At 47.4% G+C, this 15000-nt stretch overlaps 3 protein-coding genes across 3 annotated transcripts in view; 2 read left to right on the top strand and 1 right to left on the bottom strand.

Annotated features, from left to right (window-relative positions):
* The first annotated feature begins 5175 nt into the window (after positions 1-5175).
* LOC117808836 (olfactory receptor 52E8-like) lies at positions 5176-6120 on the top strand. The gene has a single exon (XM_034678507.1). The coding sequence runs from the start codon at positions 5176-5178 to the stop codon at positions 6118-6120; it is 945 nt and encodes a 314-aa protein (XP_034534398.1).
* Positions 6121-9703: 3583 nt separating this feature from the next.
* Positions 9704-12472, top strand: LOC117808831 (olfactory receptor 52K1-like). Its single transcript, XM_034678503.1, has 2 exons — positions 9704-9839; positions 11047-12472. Exon 2 carries the CDS (start codon positions 11085-11087, stop codon positions 12030-12032), a length of 948 nt encoding a protein of 315 aa, XP_034534394.1. The 5' UTR covers positions 9704-9839; positions 11047-11084; the 3' UTR covers positions 12033-12472.
* A 2427-nt stretch (positions 12473-14899) lies between these two features.
* LOC117808835 (collagen alpha chain-like) overlaps positions 14900-15000 on the bottom strand; it is a 12897-nt gene continuing 12796 nt past the window's right edge. Inside the window, exon 11 of the mRNA XM_034678506.1 lies at positions 14900-14936. Within this exon, the coding sequence (XP_034534397.1) occupies positions 14900-14936 (37 nt within the window). The remainder of the gene's footprint in view (positions 14937-15000) is intronic.

The raw sequence follows: 15000 nt of genomic DNA, 5'->3' as shown, positions 1-15000 counted from the left end.
ACCAGCTGAGTCTCTTCATGCTAACAGGCTAACTGTGATGAAATATAGCACCATCTAAAACAGACCAGCTGAGTCTCTTCATGCTAACAGGCTAACTGTGATGAAATATAGCACCATCTAAAACAGACCAGCTGAGTCTCTTCATGCTAACAGGCTAACTGTGATGAAATATAGCACCATCTAAAACAGGCCAGCTGAGTCTCTTCATGCTAACAGGCTAACTGTGATGAAATATAGCACCATCTAAAACAGACCAGCTGAGTCTCTTCATGCTAACAGGCTAACTGTGATGAAATATAGCACCATCTAAAACAGACCAGCTGAGTCTCTTCATGCTAACAGGCTAACTGTGATGAAATATAGCACCATCTAAAACAGGCCAGCTGAGTCTCTTCATGCTAACAGGCTAACTGTGATGAAATATAGCACCATCTAAAACAGACCAGCTGAGTCTCTTCATGCTAACAGGCTAACTGTGATGAAATATAGCACCATCTAAAACAGACCAGCTGAGTCTCTTCATGCTAACAGGCTAACTGTTGCTCATAATGATACCTGCCTGTCCGTCTGCTTCTATGGAGTCATCTGTGATGAATGGGAAAGAAAGAAAGAAAAAAAGAAGCATTTACTTCTTTCCCTCCATACGTCTCTGGCCCAATCTACCCGGGACTTCAGTCCGCGGTCCAAACGCAGACAACAATGGGGGACCAGGAACCTTTTAGTTCAGGGGACAGTAGTTCTGGGGGCTTAAAGACCCCGGGACTCTTGGTCCAGATGAACCTCAGGTGTATTAATGAAACGGTCTCCACTGGAGGTGATGGTGCCCCCTCACAGTTTCAGACTTCTTGAACTGGACCTCATTGAAAGGTGTTTTGTTTGTATTGGATGCTGCGGCTCTCTGAGGTCATAGGTTCTGGACTCTGTGCAGCCAATGGCAGCCTCAGACAGAAGGTATTAAAGTGCTGAGTCAGCGCTCAGCGGAGACAGGTGGATGGAGGGATGGATTGTGGAGAGTAAGCTTCATTAACAGGCCCGGGCACCAGGAACAGGGAGTCCTGATGAGTTAAACTCTGCTCTCTGGGCGCTCTCAGGACTCCTTCACAGACGGTCTCAGACAGTTTGATCTTTATATCTGTATGTTAAAGTCACTGCTGCTCTCTTTTATCTCTCCATGTTTATATCTCTGGGAACGAGTGGAACTCCTTGACTCCACTGACAGACCCTCAGGATTGACTTCACTGTGTTTCTCCCCGGTGTTGGTCAGGATCACATGAGAGGAGGAGTGAAGGAACGACTGGCACACAGAACTAAAGGTAAAGAGATGTCTCTGAGTCTTAGATGCTAAATGTCTTATGAATGAAGATCTCCAAACTGCAGCCACCCGGGACGTCTGGACACTGCTGCAGGTCTTTACCCTGGCTGACATGGTGCTGCATGTTCTGGTTGTAAGAAGGTGAACACATGAACCGGTTCTGTGACCGAACAAGAGTCCAGATTAATCGCAGGCTCTGATCCAGGAAACAGGAACGCTCTGTTCCCCCAGCTGATCCTGAATCAGCTGCTGGGAGACAATCCTTCAGTTATGGGTCTGTGGCATCGACTCCATGAGTCCTGTTTGTTGTGGATCAGATGTGACTCCACTGTGAGTGCAGATCCACCCTGGACCTTAAAGATGTAGACCTGCACACGTCCTGTTTCCTGTGTCATGCTGTGCCTCTGTGTGTGTGTTTACAGCAGCGTGTGTGTTAGGAGGGATTTGGTCCTGTAGTAATGCAACATGTTTTTAATGTCCCTGCTCGATCCGGGGCCTTCACAGGGGCCCAGTCACATGCAGGGTTCATGATGAGGACTGAGGAGAGTCCAGATCGGACTGAAGCCCTGAAACTAAGACCCCATCGTTCTGCCTTTTATTCTCTGTGTGTGTGAGAGTCCTTAAATTAGGGAGCTTCATCTGACAACCACTGAACCTGGGTCAGGATCAGGGTCTGGGTCAGGATCAGGGTCTGGGTCAGGGTCTGGGTCAGGGTCAGGGTCAGGGTCAGGGTCAGGGTCAGGTGTGGTATCATGGTTTGGTTCTTTCTGACAGTTATAAGAGTGAAAAGTTCTGATGAAAGGATGTTTGCTGACCTCTGGATCTGAAACCCGCCCACATCAGGACCAGACTAGACTTTCAGAGAGGTCTCAGTCTGGAGACAGGCAGAGCTGTGTGTGTGTGTGTGTGTGTGTGTGTGTGTGTGTGTGTGTGTGTGTGTGTGTGTGTGTGTGTGTGTGTGGAGGATTCTCCTCCTCTCCTCATCCATGTTGTCTGAAAACCTCTGACCTGTTGACTCCAGGCCTGGCTCCGCTCATCATGACTTTGGTTTGTTGTTGTAGTGAAATACGATCTGGTGATAACACAGAGGCTTTTATTCTGAAAATTAACTGGAAGGGAAGGAAAGATGAGCCAAGGAAAGGAGACGATAAACAAGCTGAGGAAAGGAAATGATCATTAAGGGAAGGAAAGGAAATAAGCACTAAGGGAAGGAAAGGAAAGGAAATGATCACTAAGGGAAGGAAAGGAGAGAAAATGATCACTAAGGGAAGGAAAGGAAATAAGCACTAAGGGAAGGAAAGGAGAGGAAATGATCACTAAGGGAAGGAAAGGAAATAAGCACTAAGGGAAGGAAAGGAGAGGAAATGATCACTAAGGGAAGGAAAGGAAATAAGCACTAAGGGAAGGAAAGGAGAGGAAATGATCACTAAGGGAAGGAAAGGAAATAAGCACTAAGGGAAGGAAAGGAGAGGAAATGATCACTAAGGGAAGGAAAGGAAATAAGCACTAAGGGAAGGAAAGGAGAGGAAATGATCACTAAGAGAAGGAGAGGAAATAAGCACTAAGGGAAGGAAAGGAGAGGAAATGATCACTAAGAGAAGGAAAGGAAATAAGCACTAAGGGAAGGAAAGGAGAGGAAATGATCACTAAGGGAAGGAAAGGAGAGGAAATGATCACTAAGGGAAGGAAAGGAAATAAGCACTAAGGGAAGGAAAGGAGAGGAAATGATCACTAAGAGAAGGAGAGGAAATAAGCACTAAGGGAAGGAAAGGAGAGGAAATGATCACTAAGAGAAGGAGAGGAAATAAGCACTAAGGGAAGGAAAGGAGAGGAAATGATCACTAAGGGAAGGAAAGGAAATAAGCACTAAGGGAAGGAAAGGAGAGGAAATGATCACTAAGGGAAGGAAAGGAAATAAGCACTAAGGGAAGGAAAGGAGAGGAAATGATCACTAAGGGAAGGAAAGGAGAGGAAATGATCACTAAGAGAAGGAGAGGAAATAAGCACTAAGGGAAGGAAAGGAGAGGAAATGATCACTAAGGGAAGGAAAGGAGAGGAAATGATCACTAAGGGAAGGAAAGGAGAGGAAATGATTACTAAGGGAAGGAAAGGAAATAAGCACTAAGGGAAGGAAAGGAGAGGAAATGATCACTAAGGGAAGGAAAGGAGAGAAAATGATTACTAAGGGAAGGAAAGGAGAGGAAATAAGCACTAAGGGAAGGAAAGGAGAGAAAATGATCGCTAAGGGAAGGAAAGGATATAAGCACTAAGGGAAGGAAAGGAGAGGAAATGAGCGCTAAGGGAAGGAAAGGAGAGGAAGTGATCGCTAAGGGAAGGAAAGGAGAGGAAATGATCACTAAGGGAAGGAAAGGAGAGGAAATGAGCGCTAAGGGAAGGAAAGGAGAGGAAGTGATCACTAAGAGAAGGAAAGGAGAGGAAGTGATCACTAAGGGAAGGAAAGGAGAGGAAATGATCACTAAGGGAAGGAAAGGAGAGGAAGTGATCACTAAGGGAAGGAAAGGAGAGGAAATGATCACTAAGGGAAGGAAAGGATATAAGCACTAAGGGAAGGAAAGGAGAGGAAGTGATCACTAAGGGAAGGAAAGGAGAGGAAATGAGCGCTAAGGGAAGGAAAGGATATAAGCACTAAGGGAAGGAAAGGAGAGGAAGTGATCACTAAGGGAAGGAAAGGAGAGAAAGTGATCACTAAGGGAAGGAAAGGAGAGGAAGTGATCACTAAGAGAAGGAAAGGAGAGGAAATGAGCGCTAAGGGAAGGAAAGGATATAAGCACTAAGGGAAGGAAAGGAGAGGAAGTGATCACTAAGGGAAGGAAAGGAGAGAAAGTGATCACTAAGGGAAGGAAAGGAGAGGAAGTGATCACTAAGGGAAGGAAAGGAGAGGAAATGATTACTAAGGGAACGAAAGGAGAGGAAATAAGCACTAAGGGAAGGAAAGGAGAGGAAATGATCACTAAGGGAAGGAAAGGAGAGGAAATGAGCGCTAAGGGAAGGAAAGGAGAGGAAATGAGCGCTAAGGGAAGGAAAGGAGAGGAAATGAGCGCTAAGGGAAGGAAAGGAGAGGAAATGATCACTAAGGGAAGGAAAGGAGAGGAAATGATCACTAAGGGAAGGAAAGGAGAGGAAATGATCACTAAGGGAAGGAAAGGAGAGGAAGTGATCACTAAGGGAAGGAAAGGAGAGGAAATGATCACTAAGGGAAGGAAAGGAGAGGAAATGATCACTAAGGGAAGGAAAGGAGAGGAAATGATCACTAAGGGAAGGAAAGGAGAGGAAATGATCACTAAGGGAAGGAAAGGAGAGGAAATGATCACTAAGGGAAGGAAAGGAGAGGAAGTGATCACTAAGGGAAGGAAAGGAGAGGAAGTGATCACTAAGGGAAGGAAAGGAGAGGAAGTGATCACTGGAACACAACAGAGTGGATCCAGAGGAAGTTAACACATGGACTTGAATATAAACCTGGTGAGATCTGGTGGAGTTTGGCGGTTAGGGTCTTAATGATGTGTTGATCCAAAGGTCAGGTGACAGGATGAGGAGCAGCAGATATGAGAGGGTGATGTAGTGGACTCATGGAGGATTCAAAGGATTCATGGAGGTCTCCCAGCCCGGCCTGCAGACATCAGTAACTCTGATGTGGTCTCCAGGCTCCGCTCCGGTCCTCAGGTGTTTGAGTCTGGTTGTCGGGGCGACCTGTAGAGATGATGGATGGTCGTGGTGTGGGTCAGGAACCCGTGCACATGTAGATCCAGTAAGTCCCCTTCAGGAACATTCTTTGAACTGAACTTTGAATGTTTCTGTTTTCAGACCAGCAGACGGTCTGAGGAGGAGGAGGAGGAAGAGGGAGGATGGAGAACGCCTCCTCTCACAGACTCTTCATCCTGGATGGCCTCAGTGAGCTGGGAGGTCTGAGGCCCGTCCTCTTCCTCCCGTTCTTCATCATGTTGGTCCTGTCCCTGTTGGCCAACTCTCTGCTGCTGTACGTCATCATATCACAGAGGAGCCTCCACTCCCCCATGTTCATCCTCATCGCTGGCATGGCGTGCGTGGACCTGAGCCTCCCTCTGTTCTTCGTCCCCAACATGCTGCTGAGCTTCCTGTTTGACTGGAGGGGGATCTCTCTGATTGGCTGCCTGCTTCAGATGTTCTCCATTCACTTGTTAGGAGCCTTCCAGTCCACGCTGCTGGTCTGGATGGCCGTGGACAGATACTTTGCCATCTGCAGTCCGCTCAGCTACCACCAACGCATGGCTTTACCAGGATTCCTCAAGTACATAATCCCCCTGGTGATCAGGAACCTGTTCATGGTCTCACTTGTGGTCTCTCTGGCAGGTTTGTTACCATTCTGCCTGGGGAACAGGATAGACCACTGTTTCTGTGAGCACATGGCGTTGGTGGATCTGGCCTGTGGGAGCACGTCTGTGAACAGTCTGATCGGGTTGGTCTCTGTGTTCCTGATCCCTGTAGCAGACTTCATCATCATCACGGTCTCTTACATCATCATATTCAGCTCGGTGCTGGGTTCAGGAAAGTCCGGGGTCAGAGCCCTTCACACCTGTGTGACCCACATCGTGGTCATGACCGTCAGTCTGTCCATCATACTCGTAGCTTTCCTGTCGTACCGGATCAGGAACGGTCTCCCTGCAGGGGTCCGGGTCTTCTTCAGCACCATGTACCTGTTCTTCCCGAGCTGTTTCAACCCCATCATCTACGGGGTCAGGACCACTGAGATCAGACAGCACATCCTGAGGACCCTGACATGGACTCACTTTGTCCAGATTGTTCCCCACTGATCAAATTAAAGCTTTTACAAAACCTTCAATGACAAAGGCAGAACTGTTCTATCATTAACAAAGACCCAGCACCAAGACCGGATCAGATCCAGTCTCCTCTTCCAAACAGGACTCTGATCTCATCTGAATCCACCATGAGCAGAGACCGGATCAGATCCAGTCCCCTCTTCCAGACAGGACTCTGATCTCATCTTAATCCACCATGAGCAGAGACCGGATCAGATCCAGTCCCCTCTTCCAGACAGGACTCAGTCTGATCTCATCTGAATCCACCATGAGCAGAGACCGGATCAGATCCAGTCCCCTCTTCCAGACAGGACTCTGATCTCATCTTAATCCACCATGAGCAGAGACCGGATCAGATCCAGTCCCCTCTTCCAGACAGGACTCAGTCTGATCTCATCTGAATCCACCATGAGCAGAGACCTGATCAGATCCAGTCCCCTCTTCCAGACAGGACTCAGTCTGATCTCATCTTAATCCACCATGAGCAGAGACCGGATCAGATCCAGTCCCCTCTTCCAGACAGGACTCAGTCTGATCTCATCTTAATCCACCATGAGCAGAGACCGGATCGGATCCAGTCCCCTCTTCCAGACAGGACTCAGTCTGATCTCATCTGAATCCACCATGAGCAGAGACCAGATCAGATCCAGTCCCCTCTTCCAGACAGGACTCAGTCTGATCTCATCTTAATCCACCATGAGCAGAGACCGGATCAGATCCAGTCCCCTCTTCCAGACAGGACTCAGTCTGATCTCATCTGAATCCACCATGAGCAGAGACCGGATCAGATCCAGTCCCCTCTTCCAGACAGGACTCTGATCTCATCTTAATCCACCATGAGCAGAGACCGGATCAGATCCAGTCCCCTCTTCCAGACAGGACTCAGTCTGATCTCATCTTAATCCACCATGAGCAGAGACCGGATCAGATCCAGTCCCCTCTTCCAGACAGGACTCAGTCTGATCTCATCTTAATCCACCATGAGCAGAGACCGGATCAGATCCAGTCCCCTCTTCCAGACAGGACTCTGATCTCATCTTAATCCACCATGAGCAGAGACCGGATCAGATCCAGTCCCCTCTTCCAGACAGGACTCAGTCTGATCTCATCTGAATCCACCATGAGCAGAGACCGGATCAGATCCAGTCCCCTCTTCCAGACAGGACTCAGATCTCATCTTAATCCACCATGAGCAGAGACCGGATCAGATCCAGTCCCCTCTTCCAGACAGGACTCAGTCTGATCTCATCTTAATCCACCATGAGCAGAGACCGGATCAGATCCAGTCCCCTCTTCCAGACAGGACTCAGTCTGATCTCATCTGAATCCACCATGAGCAGAGACCTGATCAGATCCAGTCCCCTCTTCCAGACAGGACTCAGTCTGATCTCATCTTAATCCACCATGAGCAGAGACCGGATCAGATCCAGTCCCCTCTTCCAGACAGGACTCAGTCTGATCTCATCTTAATCCACCATGAGCAGAGACCGGATCGGATCCAGTCCCCTCTTCCAGACAGGACTCAGTCTGATCTCATCTGAATCCACCATGAGCAGAGACCAGATCAGATCCAGTCCCCTCTTCCAGACAGGACTCAGTCTGATCTCATCTTAATCCACCATGAGCAGAGACCGGATCAGATCCAGTCCCCTCTTCCAGACAGGACTCAGTCTGATCTCATCTGAATCCACCATGAGCAGAGACCGGATCAGATCCAGTCCCCTCTTCCAGACAGGACTCTGATCTCATCTTAATCCACCATGAGCAGAGACCGGATCAGATCCAGTCCCCTCTTCCAGACAGGACTCAGTCTGATCTCATCTTAATCCACCATGAGCAGAGACCGGATCAGATCCAGTCCCCTCTTCCAGACAGGACTCAGTCTGATCTCATCTTAATCCACCATGAGCAGAGACCGGATCAGATCCAGTCCCCTCTTCCAGACAGGACTGAGTCTGATCTCATCTTAATCCACCATGAGCAGAGACCGGATCAGATCCAGTCCCCTCTTCCAGACAGGACTCAGTCTGATCTCATCTTAATCCACCATGAGCAGAGACCGGATCAGATCCAGTCCCCTCTTCCAGACAGGACTCAGTCTGATCTCATCTTAATCCACCATGAGCAGAGACCTGATCAGATCCAGTCCCCTCTTCCAGACAGGACTCAGTCTGATCTCATCTTAATCCACCATGAGCAGAGACCAGATCAGATCCAGTCCCCTCTTCCAGACAGGACACAGTCTGATCTCATCTTAATCCACCATGAGCAGAGACCTGATCAGATCCAGTCCCCTCTTCCAGACAGGACTCAGTCTGATCTCATCTTAATCCACCATGAGCAGAGACCGGATCAGATCCAGTCCCCTCTTCCAGACAGGACTCAGTCTGGTCTCATCTTAATCCACCATGAGCAGAGCACTTTGCAGCATTTAGCAAGTTACAGTGGCAAGGACAAACTTCCTTTAACAGGCAGAAACCTCCAGCAGGACCAGACTCATGTTAGACACACATCTGCTGAGACCGTGTTGGAGAGAGGGATAGAGGGAGATGAAGAGAGAGAGAGAGATGATAGTGGGGAGACGGATAGTAGTAGTTGTAGCAGCTGGAGTCTGGACCACGTCCACAGCAGCAGAGATCCAGAGGAACCTACGAGACAAGGGAGCTCAGGGACTCCAGGTCGGTCTATGGTTAGTAACTTTAATGGGACAGGAAGAGTTAAAGTGAGAGACAGGCAGAGAGAGGAGAGAGAGGGAAAGACAGGATCCCAGTGTGTCAGTCTAAGCCTATAGCAGCAGAACTAAGACCTGGTCCAAGCCTGATCCAGCTCTAACTATAAGCTTTATCAAAAAGGAAAGTTTGAAGCCTACTCTTAAAAGTAGAGAGGGGGTCTGCCTCCCAGACCCTGACTGGTAGATGATTCCAAAGGAGAAGGGCCTGAGAACTGAAGGCTCTACCTCCCATACTACTTTTAGAGACTTCAGGTACGATGAGCAGGCCTGCATGTTGGAGCGTAGTGGTCTAGAGGGGTACTATGAGGTCTTTAAGGGGTCTGATCATTCAGAGCTCTGTAGGTCAGGAGAAGGATCTTAGATTCTAGTCTAGGTTTTACTGGGAGGGGGTGTAAAGAAGCTAACACAGGAGAGATGTGGTCTCTGTTCCTGGTTCTAGTCTAGCTGCAGTGTTTGGACCAGCTGTCTTTAGAGAGAGACCGTCTCTCTGAGGGGGTTTATATCCAGACCTTTATATGTGGAGACTTAGACCCCTCATGGGTTTCTTCTTCTTCTTCCTTCATTTAGAAGTAGAACTGTGTCCTCTGCAGAACAATGGATGCATGGAGTGTGTCCTCATGAGGAAGCAGATATAAAGTGAAACTCCAACAAACCCTGATGTCAGTGTGAGTGTTTCTTTAAGGGTCAGAGAAACCACAACATGTGGTCTCAGACTAAACATGTTCCAGACAAACCTCAGGTCCAACAAAGACCCACCATCAACACGGGGTCCCGTTCCCTTCACGTGGTCTTTCAGTCTGAAGTGTGTCTAAAGTTAAAAGTTTCCACACTCTGTTTATTATTTTTCCCAGAATGCACCACAACACAGGACGGTGACGCAACCTCAGAGTGTCCCGTCACATCGGGGACGCCTTCTTTCGGCAGCCAATGACATCGCAGATTGAAGCTGATAAAATGCTGAGTCAGCGTTCAGCAGGGACAGGTGGGTGGAGGAGAGCCAGCAGCTGGACTCAGACCTGCAGGGGAGCCGTGCTTCTCTCATGATGGGATGCACTTTGTAACTTTGTCAGGAACAGCGTTATAAATAAAGTTAGATTCAAAAGTTTATTATTTATCTGAGAGACGAGCTGACGACAAGAAACCCCCGCTGAGCTGTCGGCTCTCTCTCCAGGTCAGACTTCATATTTCACCTTTTCATTCTGACTCAGTGACTCAGTGACTCAGTGACTCAGTGACTCAGTGACTCAGAGTCACACTGAGTGTCTTTAATGTAACCTCACTGACTGAAGCTTTAACTCCATCATGTTGTGAAGAATCTTGGCGTCTGGTTTGACACAGTCGTGTTTTTATCACCTCAGAAATATTTGGAACATTCTGTCCTTTTTAACTTTTAAAGACACGGAGACGATTTGACTCGCTTTTATTTCATCAGACCTGAACGGTGTTTTTATCATCCTGCACCACAACTCACCTGATCGTCTCCAGACTGACCCGGACTCAGCTGACAGGGTTTAAACCAGAACAGTCTTTAATCACAGAGCCTTCATGGTTTATCTGAATTTAATTTAATACAGTTTTATTTTAACTGTCTGAAAAAATACATTTTAAATAATGACATTCCTTTAGAGTTCTTTGAGGGGAATTTAATGTCCTTTAAAATATGTGTTATTTCTTTATCTTGACTCCTTTTATGAACTGCCTCTTTTATTTAGCTGAGAATGTGAAACACTTTGTGAGTGGGTTTCTGAAAAGTGCTCTACAAATTATAATTATAAACATTAATAATAATAATAATAATAATAATTATTATTATTATGGCTTTATTTTGTTTTCAGCTCTTCTCCTTTTTAAATATATGTATTGAACTTATTTGAATGACACATATTGTATTGTTGTGGGTGAGCATCAGTCTCTATTTTAAAGTCCATCTTTGTTTTTTAACATGTCTTTATGTCATCCTTTGATTCCTGCTTCTTGTTGTCGGTCTCTGTAAAGCTCTCTGGGTTCATTGGGTTTGTCTGAAAGGTGCTTTATAAATAAAGCTTGATTGAACTCACTAACTAGGAACAAACATGTGAACTCCTCTCTGTGGTTCTCTGTGGTTCTCTGTGGTTCTCTGTGGTTCTCTGTGGTTCTCTGTGGTTCTCTGTGGTTCTGGATCCTCATGTAGTGTCCCCGTCTGTTTACAGGTCCACTGAACTGAAACCCAGAACCCGGAGGAGGGAGGATGGAGAACGCCTCCTCTCACAGACTCTTCATCCTGGATGGCTTCAGTGAGCTGGGAGGTCTGAGGCCCGTCCTCTTCCTCCCGTTCTTCATCATGTTGGTCCTGTCCCTGTTGGCCAACTCTCTGCTGCTGTACGTCATCATATCACAGAGGAGCCTCCACTCCCCCATGTTCATCCTCATCGCTGGCATGGCGTGCGTGGACCTGAGCCTCCCTCTGTTCTTCGTCCCCAACATGCTGCTGAGCTTCCTGTTTGACTGGAGGGGGATCTCTCTGATTGGCTGCCTGCTTCAGATGCATTTCATTCACTTTGTTGCGTCCTTCCAGTCCACGCTGCTGGTCTGGATGGCCGTGGACAGATACTTTGCCATCTGCAGTCCGCTCAGCTACCACCAACGCATGGCTTTACCAGGATTCCTCAAGTACATAATCCCCCTGGTGATCAGGAACGTGGTCCTGGTCTCGCTGTTTGTCGGTCTGGCAGGAAGGTTGTCGTTCTGTGCTTCCAACGTGATGAACCACTGTTTCTGTGAGCACATGGCGTTGGTGCAGCTGGCCTGTGGGAGCACCTCCATCAACAACCTGGCGGGGTTACTGACTATCTTCCTCAACCCTGTAGCAGACTTCATCTTCATCGCCGCCTCCTACGTGGTCATATTCAGCTCGGTGCTGGGTTCAGGAAAGTCCGGGGTCAGAGCCCTTCACACCTGTGTGACCCACATCGTGGTCATCACCGTCAGTCTGACCATCGCACTCGTAGCTTTCCTGTCGTACCGGATCAGGAACGGTCTCCCTGCAGGGGTCCGGGTCTTCTTCAGCACCATGTACCTGCTGTTCCCGAGCTGTTTCAACCCCATCATCTACGGGGTCAGGACCACTGAGATCAGACAGCACATCCTGAGGACCCTGATGTGGTGTCACTTAGTCCAAACTGCCCCCTGTTCCTAAACCAGATCCTTTATTCACAAGAACAACCGAGCAAAGACGAGAAGTTGGACCAAACGTCCGTTCACAGCTGAGAAGGACTCCACCAGTTCCAGTGAGGAGACATCGGGACGGGATGAAGTCTACATTCTGAAGTGGTTCAGGTTTTATATCTCTGAGTTTCAGACATTAAATGGAGGTATCACAGCCTCTCTGCATACAGCTGCTTCATCCTTTACTCTGACTGTACTTCCTGCTCTCTGCCTCTAGAGGGCAGCATAGCTCTATAACTCTCAGACAGGCTGAGGCTCAAAGAACGGACCAATGAGAAGGCTTTAACCCTCCTGTTGTAATCTCATCATTGACTCCATCACTGACCATTTAAACCAAAGTTTAGTCTGTTGGTGTTCTTTAACTCTGTCAGGTCATGGTTCAAACAGGAGAACTCCTTTTCATCCAAATTAAAGACCTTAATATAAAAACAACACTTTTTATTTGTATTTTTTATGAAGCGATGTTGATAAATGAACATGAGACTCCTCTTCTGTCACATGCTGCCCAGATGTTGATGCTGCATTTAGCTGGTTTAGAGGCAGATATAAGGGGTCAATGTGACCCGCAACATAACAGGAGAGTGAAACACCTGCAGCCGGTTCAACAGCTGGGAGTGAGTCGGTCCTGAGTTAGGATGTAAAGTCGTCACTAAACCAAATGATGAACTTGTTAGTTTGTAAGATAAGATAAGATGAGGTGAGATGAGATAAGATGAGATGAGATGAGATGAGATGAGATGAGATGAGATGAGATGAGATAGTATAAGGTATGATAAGATTAGATGAGATGAGATGAGATAGTATAAGGTATGATAAGATAAGATAAGATAAGATGAGGTGAGGTGAGGTGAGGTGAGGTGAGGTGAGGTGAGGTGAGGTGAGGTGAGGTGAGGTGAGGTGAGGTGAGGTGAGGTGAGGTGAGGTGAGATGAGATGAGATGAGATGAGATGAGATGAGATAGTATAAGGTATGATAAGATTAGATGAGATGAGATGAGATAGTATAAGGTATGATAAGATAAGATAAGATGAGGTGAGGTGAGGTGAGGTGAGGTGAGGTGAGGTGAGGTGAGGTGAGGTGAGGTGAGGTGAGGTGAGGTGAGGTGAGGTGAGATGAGATGAGATGAGATGAGATGAGATGAGATGAGATGAGATGAGATGAGATGAGATAATGTGAGGTGAGGTGAGGTGAGGTGAGGTGAGGTGAGGTGAGGTGAGGTGAGGTGAGGTGAGGTGAGATGAGATGAGATGAGATGAGATGAGATGAGATGAGATGAGATGAGATGAGATAATGTGAGGTGAGGTGAGGTGAGGTGAGGTGAGGTGAGGTGAGATGAGATGAGATGAGATGAGATGAGATGAGATGAGATGAGATGAGATGAGATGAGATGAGATGAGATGAGATGAGATAATGTGAGGTGAGGTGAGGTGAGGTGAGGTGAGGTGAGGTGAGGTGAGGTGAGATGAGATGAGATGAGATGAGATGAGATGAGATGAGATGAGATGAGATGAGATGAGATGAGATGAGATGAGATGAGATGAGATGAGATGAGATGAGATAAGATAAGATAAGATAAGATAAGATAAGATAATATGAGATGAGATGAGATGAGATGAGGTGAGGTGAGGTGAGGTGAGGTGAGGTGAGGTGAGGTGAGGTGAGGTGAGATGAGATGAGATGAGATGAGATGAGATGAGATAAGATAAGATGAGATCCTCCTTTATTCGTCCCACAACGGGGAAATTCCTGGAGTTCCAGCAGCAAACAAGAAGAAGAATTCAACAAGAATATATATATTAAAGAAATGTCCATCAGAGACGACAGCTTGGACATAATCCTCCTGTCAGCCACCACCTCCACAGGGTCCAGGACTGAGCTGGTCTTCTTCCCCAGTTAGTTCAGTCCTGCTCTCCTGTATCCTGTCCGCCCACAGCAGGTGAAATCCTTCCAATGTGGCGTTGGTGTCCGGTGTTAGCTCTGTTAGCATGATGCTACTCTGGTGCTGGGTTAGCTGGTCCACCTTATCGTAGATAGATCTTACAGTCCCCATAACGGGGGGTGGAAGGACAGGTCCATGTGGTCTTTTCTTAGCTTGCACCTCAGTACCAGCACGTCGTCCTCGCCTCCTTCTCCTCAGCTCACAGAGAACATCGGGCCTAGCATCGTTTAGCATCGACATGCTACGGGCTGCTAACAGCTGATCTCGTATGTAAACAATGTTACCATGGATACACGCAGGATCCCAGTAAGGGTCCCAGTAAGGTGATAACTACAGTCTAATAACAGTGTGTGTAATAACAGTGTGTGTAATAACAGTGTGTGTAATAACAGTGTGTGTAATAACAGTGTGTGTAATAACAGTGTGTGTAATAACAGTGTGTGTAATAACAGTGTGTGTTAGCAGTGACATCTAGTGGTGAAATGATCAACTACAACATCCTTTAATGGTCTGGAGTTCAAGTCTTAGTCATCATATTTGTATAAAGGATGTAATCTCAGATTATTACAGCTGGGAGAACCGTCTGGATCTCCTCCTCCTCTAAATCAAAGAGACGCTCCATGCCGACCCGTCCTCTACGGAGGACTTCACTCCTACGAGGGTCTCAGTGTCAGAATGAAGTCTTAACTTAGGCTGAAACTCTCTCAGCTGGTGGAACACCCAAAACGTTCTTAGAGGGTAAACTCATCCTGAAAGAGAAACTACGTTCAGACCAGGTCTGGACTCAGCTGCTGGAGTTTAAGACGTCTCCTCACAGGGACTCATTAAACCCAGAAGATAATGAACCCGGCATCCTCCTCCTCACAGGAAGCAGAGTCTGACCTGTGGGCCAATTACCTTCAAGAGACGACCACAACAACCGGCCCGCTGGGAGTCCTGCAGGACCAGACGGGACCTGATGTGATATCACACGCTTTGATTCACTCTCTCATGTTTCATC

Source organism: Notolabrus celidotus, unplaced genomic scaffold (genome assembly GCF_009762535.1).
Source record: "Notolabrus celidotus isolate fNotCel1 unplaced genomic scaffold, fNotCel1.pri scaffold_160_arrow_ctg1, whole genome shotgun sequence".
Classification (NCBI taxonomy): Eukaryota; Metazoa; Chordata; class Actinopteri; order Labriformes; family Labridae; genus Notolabrus; species Notolabrus celidotus.
This window is presented reverse-complemented; position numbering and strand designations above follow the sequence as displayed.